This window comes from Lutjanus erythropterus, chromosome 2 (genome assembly GCF_056507025.1).
Source record: "Lutjanus erythropterus isolate fLutEry1 chromosome 2, fLutEry1.hap2, whole genome shotgun sequence".
NCBI lineage: Eukaryota > Metazoa > Chordata > Actinopteri > Lutjaniformes > Lutjanidae > Lutjanus > Lutjanus erythropterus.
The window spans coordinates 37016453-37037170 of record NC_139318.1 but is presented as its reverse complement, the minus strand read 5'-3'; the positions used below and the strand labels follow the sequence as shown (position 1 = coordinate 37037170).

The 20718-nt window shown below is 40.0% G+C and overlaps 1 protein-coding gene across 9 annotated transcripts in view; it reads right to left on the bottom strand.

The window, feature by feature from the left end:
• Positions 1-20718, bottom strand: part of anks1ab (ankyrin repeat and sterile alpha motif domain containing 1Ab) — a 61173-nt gene that overhangs the window by 23020 nt on the left and 17435 nt on the right. For 8 of the 9 annotated variants that reach the window (XM_084738772.1, XM_084738788.1, XM_084738796.1 and 5 more), the window contains exons 2-5: positions 20374-20446; positions 8335-8450; positions 1599-1697; positions 335-481 (exon numbers count right to left, since the gene is read on the bottom strand). In XM_084738772.1, the coding sequence (XP_084594898.1) occupies positions 335-481; positions 1599-1697; positions 8335-8450; positions 20374-20446 (435 nt within the window). Of the gene's footprint in view, positions 1-334; positions 482-1598; positions 1698-8334; positions 8451-9160; positions 10040-20373; positions 20447-20718 lie in introns of those variants that run through there. The other variant, XM_084738828.1, reaches the window with a different exon arrangement.

Here is a 20718-nt window from a genome sequence, read left to right as displayed (position 1 = left end):
TTCCCTGTCACCATATTGCACCATAATTTACATTTAACCTGTTAGTTATCTGCTAATTAGTCTGTAATGTTTCTGCTATAGTTTTATGCAAATGCTTCAATCATCTAGAATGTCTCTGTAATTTCAGCAGCATTTTTGAAGTGCTTTTGCACCTCAAACACAACCCATACATCTTCTAATTAAGGAGACCATTCTGTGAGAACTGGTCCACAATGTGTCAAGACATGAGTCCATCAACACTCATGGGCCTTTGTCAGCCCTTAAGCCACTGATGCTCACCCATCATCTGAAAGAGACCAATACTGCACTGGATAAAACGGTAATAGTTTCTTACATTGACAATCTCCAGCTCCCACAGGTTCTTAACACACTCCAGTGTGCGGTATCCGCTTGAAAGAAAGTTGGGCAGATACTCATGTAGGCCAAGGCCATCCAGCCAGGAGGCTAGAGATGTGCTGCCATCACAGCCCAGAGCTTTTACCTACAGTGAAGGAAATTACACATGTAAGAGAGCAAGTTAAGAAAAAGAAAATTATTTAAAATAGCAAAGTAGGGCTTATATTCTTGTTTTCCAGTTATGGCTGTAATTCTACATCACTAAAACTGGACACCGCCCCTGCTGTTTTGGCCATCCTAGCTATGGGGCCCAAGGTGTTTCAATCCTATGTTCCCACGGTTCGCCAGCTCTACATAGCACATAATGGGTTAGCATTAGGGGTTAGTATAGGACAGTGGGAACCTACGACCCAACCTGGAAACCTTGGACACTGGCAATCTTGGACCCTCGGAACATAGGATCCTCGGATCCTCATACCCAGGGAACAAAACTGTACAATAAACATGCCAATTTTTTACGCCTTGTGGCTAGCAAAGTACATAAATACTTTGCTTGCGAGATCAATTATGAACCTTATTTGTATTTATAATATCACTCACATGCCAGCCTGACTGTAGACAGTGTCTTGTGGGCCATAGAAAAATTCACAAGGGCCATATCTGGTTTGCAGACTGCTAGTTGAATTGGCTTGACATATCCAATAATATTATCTATCATTACAATCCCATTCTGCACTACAAAGGTTGAATATTTCCTAAATGCAATCCTTACATAATGTATTTCAAGTTACCTAAAATTATAGTTAGCAAAGTAACGCAATATGTAGTTTAGTTCAATTTTTAACTTGTTTTTCCTTTTTGCCCCTAAATCTATATTATCTGTGGCCAAAAACGTTTTTCCATTTACAGTTTTTTTATTGCAAGGTTTCTACTTCAACTCTGATTAACAGTAGCCTGGCATCGTGAGACTAATTCGCAAATGTGAATTATATGCCTTTATCTGTTATCTGCCAGAGCGAATGAAAGCATCAGCTCAGCAGATATGTCTGGTTTTCAAGCTAATGAACCACAGGTCAGATAAACAATACGACATTTGTATCAAGTCATAATTACAAAACCCATTTACTATATTTACTATATTTATCTATCTTTTCATTCATCTACTATTTTTATCAACACACTGATACTTTGACCTTTCATCCTGAGACGCTGTCAGTCACCATCTTTCCTCAGTGCCGAGGTTAAGTTATGATGTTAAGTACCTTGGGCAAGCTGCGTGCCGCATGGAGGATTTTCTTTCTGTGTCCTGGGTCAGTGATCCCGATGTCTCTGAGATCCTGGTCCTCCATCACGTTACTTCCCTACATGTGCACAAACGCAAGAGACACACACAAATAAACACATTCACACACAGGCGCACACACACACACACACACACACATTCAGCCACACTCACACACACATGCATGCAAACAAAATCCCATACACACAAGCGCATACACATGCACAGAGACAACACACAATATAGACATACAATTGTACAATACATGGAAATAAATCAGTAATCAATTCTATTATATATTATGCAGTAATTTAAAGAGAAACTTCAGTACTTTTAATGTGGATGTCTTGTCAGTGCTAACGGTAAATGTAATCAATTGACGCAATAAATTCCTCACTGTGTGCTACACTGTACCAAGAAAATGTAGTCCTTCTGCTGCCGCTCTTGTCTCACGTCTCAAAAAAGACACAGCAGTTTAAGGCTGGATTACAAATCTTCTGAGAGGGATACAACATTGTAAAGGTACAACTCTAGCATTAGCATTTGCTGAAGGCTAGCCTCAGACCTTTCTTGGTGTTTTCTTGCTGTGGCTTTTATTAACTGACACACTGTATCCTGTACTGTATATTTACTGCCACACTGACAACTTACTACAAAGTTTAAGTTTCTGGTCCACTATGAGCAGCACTGGCAGTCTGGCGGTTGCTCTCCTTCACTTGCTTGCCACACACATTTATGTGCCTCCCTCTTCCTTAAAGGAGCTACGCTACTCTTATGACAGTACACTTCAATGAAGTCCAACAAAACATAATTATTAAGGCAGTTGCAGTGTTCACCATCCCACAGGAATATGTTACTTTGTCACCATGGTAAGAAAAAAAATCCATATTGTGACAGCCCTAGTCACAAGCTCACCCGCAATGCATCCTGGTACATGCAGGCACTGCCGCAAACAGCTTTCTTGGTCAGTATAGGAAACACTGAGAAATCTATGGCTTCAACTGACTGCATTTACCATTAACACTGATTGGATATCCACATGAAAAGTGACAAAGTTTCCCTTTAATTTAAATCAGAGCTGCAACTAATGATTATTTTCATTGTCAATTAATCCCTCCATGATTTTCTCCTCAATTGCTCAATTAGTTGTTTGGTGAAAAAAAAATGGGAAAATGTCTATCACTGTTTCCCAAAGCCCAAGATGACATCCAAAAAATGTTTTGTCCACAACCCAAAGATATTCACTTTGCTGTCAAAAAGGAGCAACAAAACCAGATAATCTTCACATTTAAGAGCCTGGAATCAGAGAATCTTTCCTTTTTATCTTTACAAATTTACTCAAACCAATTTATCAATGATCGAAATTGTTGGCGATCAATTAATAGTTGACAACTAATTGATTTGTCGTTGCATCTCTAATTTAAAATGTCTGCATTTAAAGACACACAACCAATACTTACACATAAAAGACACTATATTGACGTAGGTCAATAAAAGTATCATGACTTGTTTTTAACTTTAACTACAGGGTGAAATTGTAGCTTGCTCGTAACATAAACACACACACGCGCACACACATACAGAATATGCATATCTCTGACACAAGCAGTAACAGCAGAGTGGGAGGACAATGAAGTCAAATAAATTGTGCATGCCAAGAGTAATCAATCTGATCTGGTGCGACTCAGAGGGAACAAAGCCTTCATAACTGCAGCAGCATCTACAGGATCTCTTCGCTGTTGTGCTTCATGGAGGGAAACTAAACCATCCAAGAGGAAACTAGAATATTTCACTACAGTTTGTAACAATTCCTTAATTTAGAAACAATGAACAATCATCATTTTCCACCTCCTGAAATCTTGACTGACAAGCAGATTCTTGTCTGTTTCATGTAGCTGTTCATATTTGCGGCTCCAGCTGCTTTGTCATCTTATTCCGGTTTATAGGCAGGAATAAAGATACACGGAGAACCTTGAAAATGTGGAGCTAAGCGTTTTTCCCCGTGGACTGCTGCAGATTGATTCTTCCTGGCCAAGAATGTTAAAATGTTCTGTAGTCTTTAGTCAATCTGCTCTTACTGGATTGGTTTCAGAGCACAATGCAGCAGTGTTCACAGGCCTGTATCAGGGTGCAGTTTGGAGATTACTCACTGATCGCTAGAATAAAGGTCAAAATGAAGCGGGGTCTGATGTAAGGGAGGCCCAAAATAGATTCTCCACTTTTATTAACACAGTTTGAAGTTTGATGATGCCTCGGGAGACTCGGCAAACTTATTATTTCATGCTGCATTTGAAACATGTGACGGGAATGTATGGTTCAGTTCTTACATAGCTTATGAGCTATGGTAGTCTGATTTAATCTGATATGACTTGCAGATGTAGCCATGGTAGAAGTCCTTCATCTCACCAAATGCACTCAGTTAATGCAACAGTGAATTAGAATTGCTCTATTGCCATGCACCACAGAGGAATTGTTTGGAAAAATCAAATTTTGTTGCTTTTTCAAGAGTCAGCGGGCGTAACAATAATCTGGCAAAGAAAGAGGGCTTAATTTACGTGTTACAATATGTATGTTCAGTTCTAAATTATAACGTTTGAGAAAGAGGGGGCTGCAGAGTCTGATGCAATATTAATGCAGGGAAGATGCAACGTAAATGCATGATGGGGAACTTCTAAGATGTTTTTCACTGGAGAATTTGCCTCACTGCCACATTAGTTTGGACATCAGAGCAACAAACCATAACGCAATTTAAAAAAAGAAGAAATTGTGTGTAATCCTTTTGACTGACAATGAATCCCACAAACAAATTGTGACGTTCAGCTTCGGTTAGATTGATCACATCTGAAGCAAGTCTGGCTGAATCTAAAAGGGCACAATATTAAACATTCACAATGTCTGCCTGACTACTCTGACCTTTCCCTTGTTTGCAACCTCCACATCCTTGTAAATATCCATGGGTAATTTGCCTTCTGAAGCTAATGATTTATCTCCTTGATGCATCAAGTCCAGCAGACACATTAGTTGTGGCATGAAAATGAACATCAGAATGACTAATGACCCATGGTCCTCATCACATTATATCCCGGAAATCTTGATCATCATGGAATCTTCCAATTCAATAAGACACAAGGGTTGCTCTGTTTTCTTTTTAATAACTGTCCGGATATCTGTACACTGGTGTTTGGAAATATAACATGAATCTATAACATTTTTTGTCAGCCGCTAAAGATATTGCGATACGTTTAATCCTCAGCTAGCTATTCCTTTAATATCTCTGGTTGTATTAGGCTATTGTGGGCAAAGTTGCAAATCACTTGGCAGGAGAGATTTATGGTGATATTGGATTTACAGGATTTATGCATCAATTTGATTAAGTACATTTATTTGTCAGGTATATAATTTACTGGATTGGTGAAAAAACAACATTCCAATTTTACCTGTAAACCATTTCTCAATTAAAGTTCAAGACAATACAGTATCTCATGACATAAATATCATTATGCAACATAATGTTACATATATAGTGATAAACCAAATTATTATTAAAGGTTAACTGATTTTTAAGACTCTTTTAAGGACTGCTACTGACTACTGCATTGTTTTTGTTTTGCAATTGTACATAATTCAAGAATTCATTACCCAAGACAGTTCACACTAATTATTTGAACATGTCTATGTCATGACTGGCAACATTTATGTTAATTTATTAAAAAAGAAAAGCAAAATCACTAAGTTAAAAGGAACAGTGAAATTTATGTGAACAAAATATGCTATGCATTCTAATTATTTATTATTAAATCTGTCAGGGCATCATTTTTAAATACTGCATAATAAATACAGCATCATGGACTTTTAATCCTGACATTATCGTTCAGTTTTTCTATGATTACATCACTATTTGCCATCTTTTTGTTAGCGGCCATGAGAAGCTGGTAATACTGAATTTGTTATTGGCTGAAAAAAATCCATAGGGTGCATCCCTACATAACATTGACATACATTTTTGATATGGATCCTTGGGCATCCAGGTGGTCCAGTGGTTAAAATACTATCTCCCCTCATTTCCTATAACATCTGCTTACAACTAAAGCAACCCTGTCTCCTAGAGATTACATTTGTATACAACGAATCTGCAACAGCAAATATATTTTGAGGGAAACGTAATACTGATGAAAATGTTCTGTTTTAACATAATAATGATATGTTGTTAATTAACATACCTAGTTGCAAAAATCGTGACAATGTTTTTACTTTTAACAGAGTGCTTTAGTTTTAGGAGTCTGGTGGTGAACCCTGGACAGCGGTGTTAAAGTCCTGCACTCTGTACACCCGCCATCCATGGCAAACCACCTCCTTGCGAATCCTGAATGATATATGAATGTATTGCTTCAAACAAACTTTGTCTGTGAACATAATCTAGGCAGGAATAACATTATCATCACAATGTAATTATGAAAATTATTCAGTGAAATACAAATTTAATTTCTAGACAACAGGGTTGAAATAAAAGCACAATACATCTCAAAAACATGTCACATTTGTAAAATAAACTGCTCTCAAATCTCTCTGATGGACAAACTATGTAATGAAGAAACTTCTTCTACATGACCTTAAACGTATCTTTGGCATTTCTGTACTGCAATGTCTTGTCACTTATTGACTGACATATACACAATACCAATAAATATATCCGCAATAAGTTAACATCTAATGCTATATAAGCCTAGACAATTTATCAGTCTAGCTATAATTCACAGCACACACCCCTGCTATATTCCTTTACTGTGACTATATACAGTCTTACTCCACATACTACTCCTTCAGGTTTGTTGTCACCTGATGAGCAAATACAAATCTGAGCCTGAAGCTTGTATCTGCACGGCCCCTCATAGTAGGAGTGATCACATGTTCATAAGGACTCCCATTATGTTGTGATCTCATGCCTTACCAGAAAGAAACACAGACGAGGGAGCAGCAGTCCTCCTCTGGAGCACTTTGTGAATACAACCACTTTTCCTCTGAGCTTACTGGTCTCACTTAACTGAGCTCAGGCGTGACAAACTGATGTAACATATAGCCCATAGTGCTAATGCAGCTCTGTGGTCTGAGAAGTGTCCGCATTTACCCTTTGGGCCTAGTTATTTACAGTGTTCAGCCATGTTTTTCAGTGTAACATGACCAGGGGATTGAAAACGTGATGGTGTTTTCTACAATCATTGCACCAAATGCAATATCAAGTTGCCTTGCAATGTTTTGTACGGGAAACACGATAACGCTTTTAGTCAGATTGTGGATGTCCTTTAAGTTGCAGTTAAATGAATTTATCAATATGTAATCTGACAGAGGCGTTTTTAAAAATGCAAAACACTCATCCAGTGTGTCAATGCTTTCCAGAGACACTAATCCGTCTGATCATGTTTTGTTTTTTCCAAACCATCATAGGAGACAAATCATGTGGGCTTTTGATCATTGTGAAATAATAAATTTGTAACCAAAATTGTGCATGCAAACATGTACAATTAACGTCTAAAAAGTAAACAGTATATAAACACAGCATTAGAGCATGCTGCTGCAGTGTAATCATACATTGTGCACCGTCTCATAAGCACCACAAGCAGCAGAGTGTAATGTGTAGAGGACTTAGTGAGATTTGGCGAGCAACCATGCAAAGTGTATTTACAATAAACTCTAGTGTGTTTAGATTGAGTAGTGTTTGTGCAGGTTTATCTACAAAGGGGTCAAGTTAGGGCTGGGCGATATAATGATATTATATTGATATCATGATATGAGATTATATATCATCTTAGTTATATCGTGACTGTTGTTTTTTCCTGGTTTCACAGGCTTCATCACAGTAAAGTGATCATTTTCTGAACTTAGCAGACTGTTATAGCTGTTTTACTATTTGCCTATTTACAGTTAACCATTATATCCACATTACTGATGATTATTTATCAAAAATCATTCTGTATATGTTTAATGTTGAGTCAATTGTAACTACTTTTTTCACTCCCTTATGCAGTAAACTGAATATTTTTGGGCTGTGGAAAAACAACATTTTTGGGATGTCATCTTGGACTTTGGGAAACAGTGATCAACATTTTCCACCATTTTTTTGGCCAAACAACTAATTGCTTAATCAAAAATACAATGGACAGATTAATCAAAAATGAAAATAATCATTTGTTGCACTCCAAATTCACAGTATTTTATTCTAAAGAAAATATGTGTAACAAGATATATACTGTACATGGAACAGCCTGAAAATATTGAGATATTATTTATAAGCTATATCGCCCAGCCCTAGGTCAAGTTCAGTGACTGTAAATCAGAAGATTCAATGTAAGGGCGAGGAGGAGGTGGCTTTAGAATTGTACAGTAAATGAGACAGCATGATTGGGAATGCTGGGAAAAAGTTAATGGGTTTTGGTTGTCATTTGTCTTGCCATTGGTGACAGCCCATATTCTTTAAAGGGATTCAGTGTGGGGCCATAAATCTTAGCGGGGTCATGCATTGCACAGAGGTGAAGAGGAGTTATGAAAGGGGGGAGTAGGAGAAAGGGTGCAAGGGTGAAAAGAAGAGAGAGTGTGGAGCTACTGAGAGATGAGCAGAGTGGTGACATAAAAAGACAAATGCAGCTAGGTTGACACGGGGAGAGACAGGGTGATGTAAAGTGGAAGCGACCCCTGGGATGACGTGCTTGCAGGTGACTCACCATGAATCGTAGGTCGTCGAAGCCATTGAGCAGGAACTTGCTCTCGTACTGCGGCAGCCCCACGTGCTCCAGCCACTCTCCCACCGGCTGGTCCAGGGCTTTACCACAGGCCCCATCTGCCGAGAGAGGGAAGCGCTTCAGCAGGGAGAAGCCGTTCAGCCGGTAGCAGCGGCACTCAGAGGACGACACATGGCATTGCCACATCATCCTCGGCCAGCAGAGGCAGAGCCGAGTGCAGCAGCACCAGGCGGGGTGGGGGGGAGACAGGGTCCAGGCCGGGGGTGAGGGGCTCCCAAGGTAAAGGCGGGGGCCCAGCTAACTCAAACACAGAAGGAGGGTAGGAAGTGCTGCGGGCCCAGCTCAAGCCCTGCAGGGGGACTGACTAGGCTAATATACACCCACTGGTGTTAGTGTGACTGACTGGAGATGTCAGGCGAGGGTGGAGGTAGTGCAGGAGGAAAGGAAGCCCATCTGATGCTTGGTATTGTTAGTTATGTTGGACTGAGCCACTACGGCATCTTCCAACAAACAGGGTTCACTAAACATTCCTTTAGTGAGCAGATGAGCGAGTGTAAGAAGAACAAGTGCCTAGCTAGTCCAAGAAGAACATAACATACTGTACACTACACGTCAAGAGGCTAAATAATTTTTAGTTTGAAGGAAAATGTAAATATTTATCACTAAATCAGACATTTTCATACATCACACATTATTTACTAAAACTATCCCCGTAATTTTCCCTAAAATCAGCAATAACTCCATCACGGTGCAACACAGAAATATTCAGTTCCCCCAAAATAAATTTGTCAGGCTTTTCACCACATACTTGTAAAGCTCTGGCTGAGTCCCATGGCTTCATTGGTCAACCTCTTTGAGAGCTAGGACACGGCTCATACAATGAAGGTAGCAGCATTCTAAAGTACTGTTGAGGTACTCATGTTATTTTTTGATCAAGGAATAGACATTTGCTTTAAATAATTTTCTCGTCCTTACTCCAGAGCCACAAGGAGTGCGGTCAGGTAGACATATTGTAAATCCTACATCAAAAAAAGAAATGTTGGCTTAGGATTTCCACAGTGTGCTGATTCCAAACTCCTCAATTCATGATCAAATCCAAGTATAGATTCCTTGATAAAGCTCCAGGTAAGCTGTCTGCCAGTGGAGAAAGGCTCAGTGTCCTTGGTGGTGCCAGTGCTGCCCAGCATTCACACTCTTCAGCAGGCTCCGCCAGAGAACGTGCTTCTCATCTCTCAAAGCAGTAAATCCAGGTTCAGATCCCACAGACGGGCAGGTGAGCCTTTTTGACTCTGACGCGAGGGATCACTGCAGGGACCACAGCGCAGGTTAAGCTAGCTCCTTCCTGAGGCAGGCGCCCCCCGCTCCCGCCCCAGCCCACCTGGTTCTCCTTCTTCTCCTCGCTGGGTACAGCAGCTAGCAGCCTCTGTGCTCAGGGCAGAGGTTTGCTGCATCCCCTGCCTGTCTGAGCAGCGCAGATGCAGTCACACACAGCAGCTGCTCCTGGCTCTCTCTCTCTCTCACACACACACACACACGCTACCCCTCACTGCTCACAGGGCATAACGTCCTGACGCCGGCTACTTCTGCTGCACAGGAGATCACAGAACCTCAGCCGCGTCCTTTCCAATGTCCACGATCATCCCCCCCTTCTTCTCATCCGAGCAAATCCCTCAAGCTCTTCTTTTTGACTCCCCCCCCTCCTCGCTCTCGTCTCTCTCTTCTTTCTTTCTCCTGCTCTCGATCTCATAGCCCCATTCCCACACTGTGTGATCGCACTGCAGGGCTGCCGTATGCTGCCTGATGAAGTGGGGTGCTGCTCCACGTAACCACCTCTCTCTCTGCCTCTATATCAATTCCCCTCCCTCTGCCTCCCTCTATCTCTCTCCCCCTTTCTGGCTCGCACTCTCCCTCCCTCTAACACACATACAGATGCAAACACACACACACTGTCTCTCTATCCTTTTCCCCTTCTGTATTGCCCCCCTTTTCTTTCTTATACAAATGCACACACTCACTCTGCTCTTCTCTGCCTGTCTGTCTCTAACCTTACCCCACCTCACCCTCACTCTATCTCTCCTCACTGCACTGATTAGAATTGCACAGAGGCACTCTGATCTTGCCAGTGCAGAAAGGACACCACCATCAGAGGCAAGGAACAAGCACTGAGAGCCCAAAATCAAAGATCTTTTCTGCAAAGAATGACGAGAATGTAAAAGGATGACAGGATGAGACGAGAGTCGATCCTCTTCTGCAGGAGCAGCAACGGCAGTTTTTTTAGGCTAACATGGGATATTGAAACAAAGAGGCTCCTCAAGCCCCTGCTTATTAGCAGATGGCTTTAATTCATTTACATCTTACTTTGATGATAGGACAAGGGGGGGCAGCATTGATTCAAGTCAGCAGAAGTCTCTAATGCACTCGTACAGGAGAGGAGAGAAGAGAAGAGAAGAGAAGAGAAGAGAAGAGAAGAGAAGAGAAGAGAAGAGAAGAGAAGAGAAGAGAAGTTGAATATTTTAAGAAATTTTATTTAGTAATCCCAAACTTTACAGAGCTAAATGACACAGAAAAGCAAAGGATTTTATTTGGAGGGAACACAGCAGACTGAGCTGCACAATACGACTGCATGAGGGACACATAAATCACACAATATAACTGAATTTGACTTATAATTATCTTGGCCTACTATCAGATCAAATAGGGGAGTCCAGATTTTAATTAAGGTCAGGATTCAATTTATTTTTTTTTATTTCTTTAGCACTAATGGCTATGCCATTGTTGTTTATTTGAAAAGATCAACACATCATTGGTTTTTTGCCAATGCTAACTGTCATTTACATTTTCAAATTCTTCTTTAAAAAGAGGTCTATATGGTATCAAGTGTGATATATCAGTGGGTAAACTACACTGTGTCATCTTTGAAGTGTTGTTTTTTCTTTTGACACACATCGAACGTCTGAGTAAGCGGGGGTGGAAAGGAAAAGACTTCTGGGAGAATTGCAGATTCTGCCTATGATTTCGATTACTGAAATTGAGACCTAATTTCAACCAAACAAAACACCTATGTACTGTTTTCTACAATTTCTTGATGCTTATATTTATCTATTTTTTACTTAATAGATTGTATTTATATGAACTGCATTTTTCTTTTTTCTCATCTCAAATCACACTATATTATCCTTAACCTCTTATAACCGGGTATACACAGTGAAATTTTGGGCTGTCCCTGGTGAAAGACGATGGACATGAAAGAAACATGGTGAAACTTTAATGTATGTCACATTGTGAGATGGCTGTTCACACTGTTGTGCAAACAAATAAGGCCTAGGACAAAAGTCTGACTGTGTCAGAAATTTAGGATAATGGCACCTGCACACTGACATTTCAGCAATCTTTTACTGCAAGCCACACTGTGCAACATGGGTCTAATAACCTTGGGTATGGCATCAAGTTTGATGTATGTAGTTTGTATGATAATCACACCTGCTGAATCGTATGTTACACAAAAGTCAGTTTACAAGAAAACGTCATCAACACTGCCATCAGCTTGTGTCATACATTTGCCTCACTATAGCCACAGACAAAGAAGCTACGCAAGACTGGAGCACCAGGCGTGTTTGGCTGGAGCACACACACACACACGCACACACACACACACACACACACACACACACACACACACACACACACACACACACACACACACACACACACACAATCTCCACAATCACAGAACACTTTAATTTATGCTCAGTCTTTTCTCCACACAGGAGTGTTAATTAGTAAAGTGGCATTTGAACATATTTTTGATCAGCAATAAAGTAAATATTGAAGTTAAAAGCGTGCAAATGTCTTGTGCTTGGCTGAGGCGCACACACACATTTCCACAATCACAATACACCTTTCATTTATGTTAAAAAGAATGTGCACATGTGCGTCTAAAATCACTCTCATAATAATGAATAAGGAATTATTATTATCATTATAAAGCCTAATAAATCTCAATAGACCTGCACAGTACATGCTGGACAGGGCGCACAGCTGTCAGGTCGCCTTTAACAGATCAGGCAGTATAACAGCTGGAGCAACTGTAGTGTTTGTGTCTATGTATTTATTGGAATCCAGAAAAATGAGGATTAAACAATTATGATCTATAGCATACAAAATGAACAAGACATTATATCTGACCATGAGACCAGCTAGACCTGAGGAGAAAAAGGCACGTGTGCTTCGTCAGAGCCTGATGCTGACTGTATCCCCCATGCATAATTTTGCGAACGGGCAATCAAATTTCAGAAACACTTTCTAGTTCTGTTTCCTCCACACACAGTAGTGTTAGCGGGATGGACGAGCGAGGATGGGAGGAGGAGATGAGGATGAGGAGCTGGAGGAGAAGAAAGGGGGCAGCCGTGGAGGTGCACCTCAATCCGGCTCAGGTGGGTGTCCAGCCAGATTGAGCTTCATCTGGGTCGGCTCGCCTCTCGTCTTGACCGCACCATTTCTCTCTTCTCTGTCACATCTAAATGGTGACAATGGCCACCTCTCTCAGAGTGCACACAAGACCACTATTTTGGAGCCTCGACCAAAGATATCAGCATTTTCTTTCATGTTGGTAATCTGGGACAATGCAAAATCACACAGTGTATACCCAACTTAACCATCTCACAATGTGACTGCTGCTACAACCTACATCTACTAACCAATCATAGGAATGCAATGTGAAATGACACTTCGAACATATGGTTTAAAAATATTTAACATTACCTCAACCCCTCTTTGCAAAATTTGCACTGCAAATTGGTCTGTTTTCCCTTGCCATCACTAGGTTTACATTCTCCTCCTCTTCTTCTTTGTATTTTTTTCCACTATTGCAAGGGCTCAATTCTAGCTTAGCCTCATTGTTTACCACTATACTGGCTCAGAGGGATGAGGCATGCTGATGACGCACAGTGATTTCAATTTTTTTTGTATAGTGACCTGTGTCATTCGGTTGATATTATCATTGTACAGTCTACATACATCAAACTTGATGTCATACCGTGTATATTAGATCTAGGGTTGCCATGATAAAAGATTTTAAACTTCAATGCTGGTATAAAAAAACTATACCTCTTTTGACTCCACGGCAAAAAAGAAAAAATAAGTCTACACTCAATGCTGGCGTAGAAAAGTCACTGAACACTAATTTTGCTCTGCTGCAAGCCAAATTTCAGGCAGGACAATGAAGACTGAACTGAACTGAAGTCTTGAGCACTTACATTTTTTTTTTATTTTACAGATTTGGTTCTTTCAATGTTCTAAATTGGTAAAATGGTACTGTTTTTAAACAAGTGGTATTGAAAAGTAGTGATACTTCGATTTTCTCAACAACCTTAATTAGATCCATGTTGCACAGTGCGACTTGCAATGAACTTGTAAAACTGCTGTCTGTACTTGTCACCAGAAGAAAATAGAGGATTGTTTTATGAAAGTAATGAATCATTTTCACGATAAACTAATAAAATTCATGATGATTAGTATTACCATTTCAGATTTTAACTATCATTAAAACCATGCTAGATTTAGCACTTTGAAAAATTCCTTGTAAAGATGCTGACATTGCAAAGGACAAGATGCTATTTCAAATCATTGAGAGGTTTTGAACATAAAACTTGATAATGCATGATAAATGCATGATAATGCTAACAACCATGATAATTTTGGTCATTACAATCGTGATATGAAATTTTCAAACCATTCATTTCATCTCTATTTTAAATGATAATATCATCTTAATTCATCCTTGAAAGGGATATGTGTATGTCATTTTAGTGATGATGATAAGTGTCATTATTATCATTATAATAGAGAAAAGGAAGAGGAAGAGGAAGAGGGGAGAAGAGAAGAGAAGATAAGAGAAGCGAAGAGAAGAGAAGAGAAGAACACTTCAAGTCCTGTCTCCTCTCCTTCTCACCCAGTCATACAGCATGACAGAAAAGAGGGAAATTCCATTATGTACTTCCAGATGCTCATGTCACATCATCCATTTTTAGTGCACAACAGAGGCTACTTACAGGGAAAAGCCTGGGTAAACAAGTGAGATGATAAAATTTAGATAGATTTTGGGGGTAAAAAGACTCACACACAGTCTACATGGAGAGTGGTGAGACTTTAGCACCCACCTATGCGGGGCTGCTCACTGCGTCCATCATTGGTGTTATCTGGGTACAGCTGCAGGCAGAACGTAATTATGCAGGCTTTCAAGCTGCTTGCAATCACCTCACACATTCCCAGATGGGTAGTCAGCCAGCCAGTCAGTAAGGGAAAGCAGTCAGGGCAAGGAGACGCGGTGCCAACAGAGGGAGGCAAAGTGAAGGGCTATATTGATTGAACCTTCCTCCGTAATTGGCCGCCCATACCCGTGTTGCTCTGGCGTTAACGATCAGGTAAAAGGCCAAGTCGGGTCTCCGTGACCCGTCAGTCATCCACAAGGACCGGCTCTCATCATTCGTTATCAGGGAGAGAAGCTGCTGTCAGATTTGCCCTGACTGAGTGAGAAAAATGATGGAAGGAGGGAGAGAATGAGCAGGAGGCAGATAAGAGACAGAGAAAGACTAATAAAGGAGGAGGCGATGAAACATATGGGCGAGATAAGATGGTAATAGGAAGTAAGAAGGATTGAAGTGGACTAATTATGATTCACTACGAGATCCCACAACTCCTCCTCCTTCTTTACTCTTTCCTCATGAGCCTCACACCAAAGTCTGCTCTTCTTACACCACAATATCCAGACGAAGACTGTTAAAAATACCAGCCACCCTGTCCAATTACTTCCATTCATTTGGGACAGCAACACCTCCCACAGTAGTAGGACCTAATTACTGACTGACAGAGTATCCAGTGCTCCTCCGTGGGGGGGAACTGGGTCATTGTCTTATCCCCTGTTAAACAGAGCAGGCTGTCAAATCTATCCAAGTGTCTCTGTAGTGTTTGCAAGGTCTAGACTTTGGCTCCGAGGAGCGCCCAAGAAGACCTTTTTTACAGCAGAGGAAGGTGGAGGTTGTGCCTAGATAAAGCCATGCCTCTTTATCAGAGCGGGAGAAAAAGCACTAGCTCCTTGTCAACACACACAAGCACTGGAGAAAATGAGCCGCAAAGCTGAATTAATTCAGGGAAACTGAAGGCGGACTCTTTTCCTTTGAACGTCAGAGTGTGCCTGTACACAAGCCGAGCCGATGCCTCCTGTGTGCTGTTAGCTGAGCTCTCTCTCCACTACCTCTCTCTTTTTAAGCTCATTTACTCAGTGCTCTCTTAGCACACAATTGAGGCACTCGTGATGGGCACGCACAACACAAACACCCTCATCCTTGAGCGTAAAAGATGGCACAAAACTGCAGGGCTGGCTTTTCGCAGCCACAAAAATCTGATGCTCAGAAATCCTGAAGATGAAGTGGCCATGCTTGGCTCCTGATATGAGAGGGACAGTCTACAAGCGTAAGGTGAATGGAGTGAAAATGCACAAAAACAGGGACAGGGGATAAGGTTTTCCCACTTCTGCCACAACAAAAAGATAAAGGTGGAGAGAAGAGTGACTATTTAGGTTTCCATCTTTCTGCAATCCCCCTTATCTCCTTCTCTTTTCCCCTCCTCCTCTCTCCCTCTCCTGGTGATGAGTCTGAAGGGTACCTGTTTGTTCCCTTTCATTACACTGTGGGAAAATAAATATGACCTCTTTACCAAGCGACACGTACGAAAACAGCAACAAAACCTCCAGAACTACTTGTGCACAATCTCCGATTAAAATCGGAGCAGTGACTGCATGACTCAGCTGAATCTGGGACACTTTCAGCATGCCGTTCTTCAAACAAGGCCTATAAATAGCACATACACCTATATGTGTAGAAGGAAAAAAACAAACAAACAAACAAACAACATATTTCCTCTTATGTAATGTGGAATAACCTCAGGTGTTAATTGTTAGAATAGCAATTAATCTAAGGATGCTTGGGTGTGCAGGCAGTCATGTTACAATTAAAATCATAAATTCACACTGCTAAGGAAACCAGCTTTGCTTTAGGTCAGTTTTGTTAATATGCAGCCCTTTTCGGCCTAAAATAATGTTAACAAATGTAAATAATTTCATAGGAACTGTGTGATTCTTAAAAGCAACCTGGAAAGAACTGATAAACACTATAAATTAGGGAATATTAAGATAAAAAGCTGAAAATGGTTATGGGAATGATTCTTGTGTTATTACCATATAAATGTTCTTTTAAAGTAATACTTATTTCATCATCAATTTTAATTGTATACTAATTGAATTCCCCTCTCATTATAAATGCATTTCAATATTTCAAATGTTGTCTTTTCTTTTTTTTTTTTATTTATGTAAGGCTCCCTGAACTGCACTTTGTTCCTGAAAGCTATGTAATTAAAATGTACTTTTGTTTATTTATTTACTTTTATTATTATCATCATAATAAATCAGAGAATATTCATTTACATTCTTAATATAGATTTTGCATATCTCAAGGAAAAAAAACAACCTTCTTCACACCTCTCAGCTACAGTTTGCCTTAATGACTAAAAGTTAAAATTAACATATCTCAAAAAGAGATTTCATTAAATTAATGGATGTCCGCCACGTTTTGTATATTTTATACAGGTTTAAAGCACCAGTATGTGGGATTTAATGGCATTAAGCAGAGCTTGCAGACTGCAAACACTTCTCCTTCCTCTTCTAAATGTGTAGGAGAACCTACAGCAGCCAAGAAACGTGAAAGGCCATATCCAGAGCCAGTGTTCGGTTTGTCTGCTCTGAGCTACTGTACAACTAAAAACATGGCAATGCAACATGGCAGTGTCCGTGGAAGAGAACCTGTGCCCTTTGTCAATATAAATGGCTCATTTTAAGGCAAGAAAAAAATTTACAAATTATAAAACAAATTTTCAGGTGACTATACACTAATGAAAACATACTTCACTTATTCTTGAGAATTGGGACAAATTCGTATTTTCAGGGTGTGTTGATTTTTGCTCTTCAATATTGCTGGGAAAATATATTTTAAAAGATCAACTATATACATCTATTAAACCTTGTAATGGGCCAACCTCTAAGTGATCAAATTTTGCATTAAATGTAGAAGTCAACTCTGTGAGATGTATCCTTAAAGAATACAATTTCACCAAAACCATATAATTATTTTTTTTGTAGTAGGACATGATTCGCCCAAATTCTCTTACTGGCATACAGAGTACCCATAAATAAATCTATGAACCAGTAAATGTTCCACACTTAAGCTACAATTTTTAGCATTTTTACGTTCTTTTTTTTGCTGTTTTGGTTCTCTCTGGGGGCGACACACTCCATAGCCTCACTCAGCATCTCAGCAACAGCACTATCTGCCTGTTAATTATCTTACTCTGATGAAGACTGACAGTGTCGAAACGTTAGTCCTCTACATAAGAGACTTTTTGCTTCAAAACTCCGTGTGCTCCAGTGGTACTTTGGACAAGTCATCTAAAGTTTCTCCTCTCACAAGAATGACTCTGCTCTGAGAGGCACCAGACAGGCTGAGTGCTGCTGCTTGGGGATTGGTTTGAGAACATCTAACCTTTTTTCTTTTTCTGTTAATTATGTTACTTTATATAACACTGGGTAGAGTCATCTATAGTACATCAGAATTGTTCAAAATAGTTATTTTACATTTTTAAGTAAAGTAATGAAATAAAGTAGCTTAGTTGAGTAAAAAATACAATATAGAGTATAGAGCAGAGGGAATAGTTATTAATCAGATTTTCATCTGTTATGAGTCTTTTTGATTACCAATAATCAGTAGTGGGCCTGAAACCAAAATGAGTTGATCCCAAGCAGACATACATTATATACATTAAACCTTCGTAATGGACTGACAGGAAGAAGTGATGCAAGATGCAATATAATTATGTGATGACACACTGACACATGTAGGGTTAAATGCTGGTGCAGCAGTGAAAGTTTTAATTTTCTTAAATCCAATGTCATTTCATTACTGTTTTTCTGTGTCCTTACTTTATATTCTTTTATGAAAACCACATATCTTACTGTTTCTCTTCTGTTGGGTGGTGTTACACCTTGCTGTGGTCAGCAGATTGTTAATTCATGGAACACACTGCACATAACTAATGAAAATTTTATCTTAATAAATCTGCTGAGACTTCTAAAAAGCAGTGGTGTGCAGACCCACCAGAGAAGTGGTTACACAATACTGTATGATGAAACCACCTTATGGCAGAGTATCTAATGGAGGTAGGTTTACAATGTATCAACTCGGGAGTGTTATCTAAACAAACTGAGCTGATGCCAGCTGGCTTCTCTGCCTGAAGGACACTTGATGAAGCGTACTATCAATCCAAGCCCTATTGAGGTATACAGTAACTCCAGGGAAAAAAATACAACAGTGAGAGGAATTTAGAATTAGTCTTCCCATAAAGTGGAAATGTTGTAACAAATAACAATGATGTGCCAAACAATTGCCAGCTTCAATCTCTATGACTTGCAACAAAACTATCCTCTCCATCTTTTCTGAAGGTGTGCTTGAATACTGAATAGCTGAATAGAAAAACTGCTCACTTATGTAACCTGTGACAGGGTGAGAAAAGTTTGGTTGCTACAACAGACTGTATAAAACATGGATATAGTCTCTGTGACGTCAACCATTGGTTCCTGAAGAGACACTTAAAAGTTCAGTGTGGTGACTGGCACATGGGAGGAGTTTTTGGAGGAAATCTTGCTGTTTTGAAGGTTACCTTCTCCAAATAGTGGGTGCCTCTAGCTGTCGCCATCTTGGCGGTGCTTGACTCTGCCTAAAACTGCCTAAACAGACTGTGAGATTCACAGAAATCAAGTTTGATGTATGAAGACTGTAAAATGATCACCACTACTGAATCGTAGGCTATGACACAATAAAAAAACATGTCATCAGTGTCCACCATCAGTGTCACTCACCCATCTGCGCAACAGTGACGCAAAGCAAGAATCAAGTGCTTGCAATAGTGGTATTTAAGAGTAAGGGGAAAAAAATCCAAATGAGAGGAGATGGAGAGGGAAGAGAGGCCAATTTGGGACACCATTTTTGCAAAGAGAGCTTGAGTTAAAAGCTAAGAATTTGTGGCATGCTAAGTGCATTCCGGTAGGTTGATTAGTAGACGTAGGTTGTAGCAGCAGTCACATTGTAAGATGGTAAGGCTAAATTTCTAACAGTCAGACTCCTGTTCCAAGCTATTTTTGGTTGCAAGACCCTGACAGTGGCCATCTATGAACCCCTCTCACAGTACGACGTGGGACCACCATTTTGGAGCAACGACCACAGATATTTCCACGTTTCTTTCATAATCATCATTTCCCTGAGACAACCCAAAATCGCACAGTGTAATGTGTAAAAATGTAAAAACAGGCAAGGAGCGGTGCATGGGTGCAGCTGAGGTGGGTTGAATGAAGTGGTTAGCCACCAGTGACGGCACCTACCTGTCACTCAAAGCGGCCACACCCTTAATTATGCAGAAATTTAAGCCTTAATATAATCTAACAACAGTTGGGTTATATGAAAATGAATCTCCCATAAAGTTGTAATGAATGGGAAACTTAGCTACAGAGACCAGTTTATTTCTGCTGTCAAGCTGGCCATTTTAATATGGGGTTTCTGAGGATTATCACTTTTGGAGCCAGCATCAAGTGGCTATTCAAGGAACTGCAGTTTTTGTTACTGTCACGCTGGCTTCGTTTTTCAGCCCTGAAGGTTGCTGCTTGGTTGCTACTAAAATTATACAAAATACCCCTCCAATAACCTCTATGAGACTATCATCATTGCAGCACCAAGGGCAATTAAAAGCTTTATAAATGGTTAATGAATAAGACTCACTTAATATCCCAGACCAAGTTGTCATTTTGCATTAACCAACCCATAAATTACACACCATGTAGTCATGTCACCAAAAAAAAAAAGAATAATCACTCTATTCTGCATGAATTAAAAATTCACATCATAATGGGTGATGAAGCATTACCTGAGCCTGGTGTCGGCTGTTTCTTTTTGGACGTTTCAATGCCTGCTCCAATCAAGTTCATGATCTTCTCAATCTGTTGAAAAAAACAAACATGAAGCATGAGAAAATAAACACCTTTACATCTGACTGAAATGTCAACAACTATTAATGAATAACAATACAGAACAGCAGAGATCTTTTGTTGAAATTCTTTCAGTTTGCATCAACATTTTCCATTAATTCAAAACATGCATTAAACTTCTATCTAAGCCTCCACTATCCCACCACAGCCAATCCAATTACAAAACAAGAACAGTGAAGCAGTGGCACTGGGTGAGGAGATAGGATGGAGAGTTGCTGCTGCTG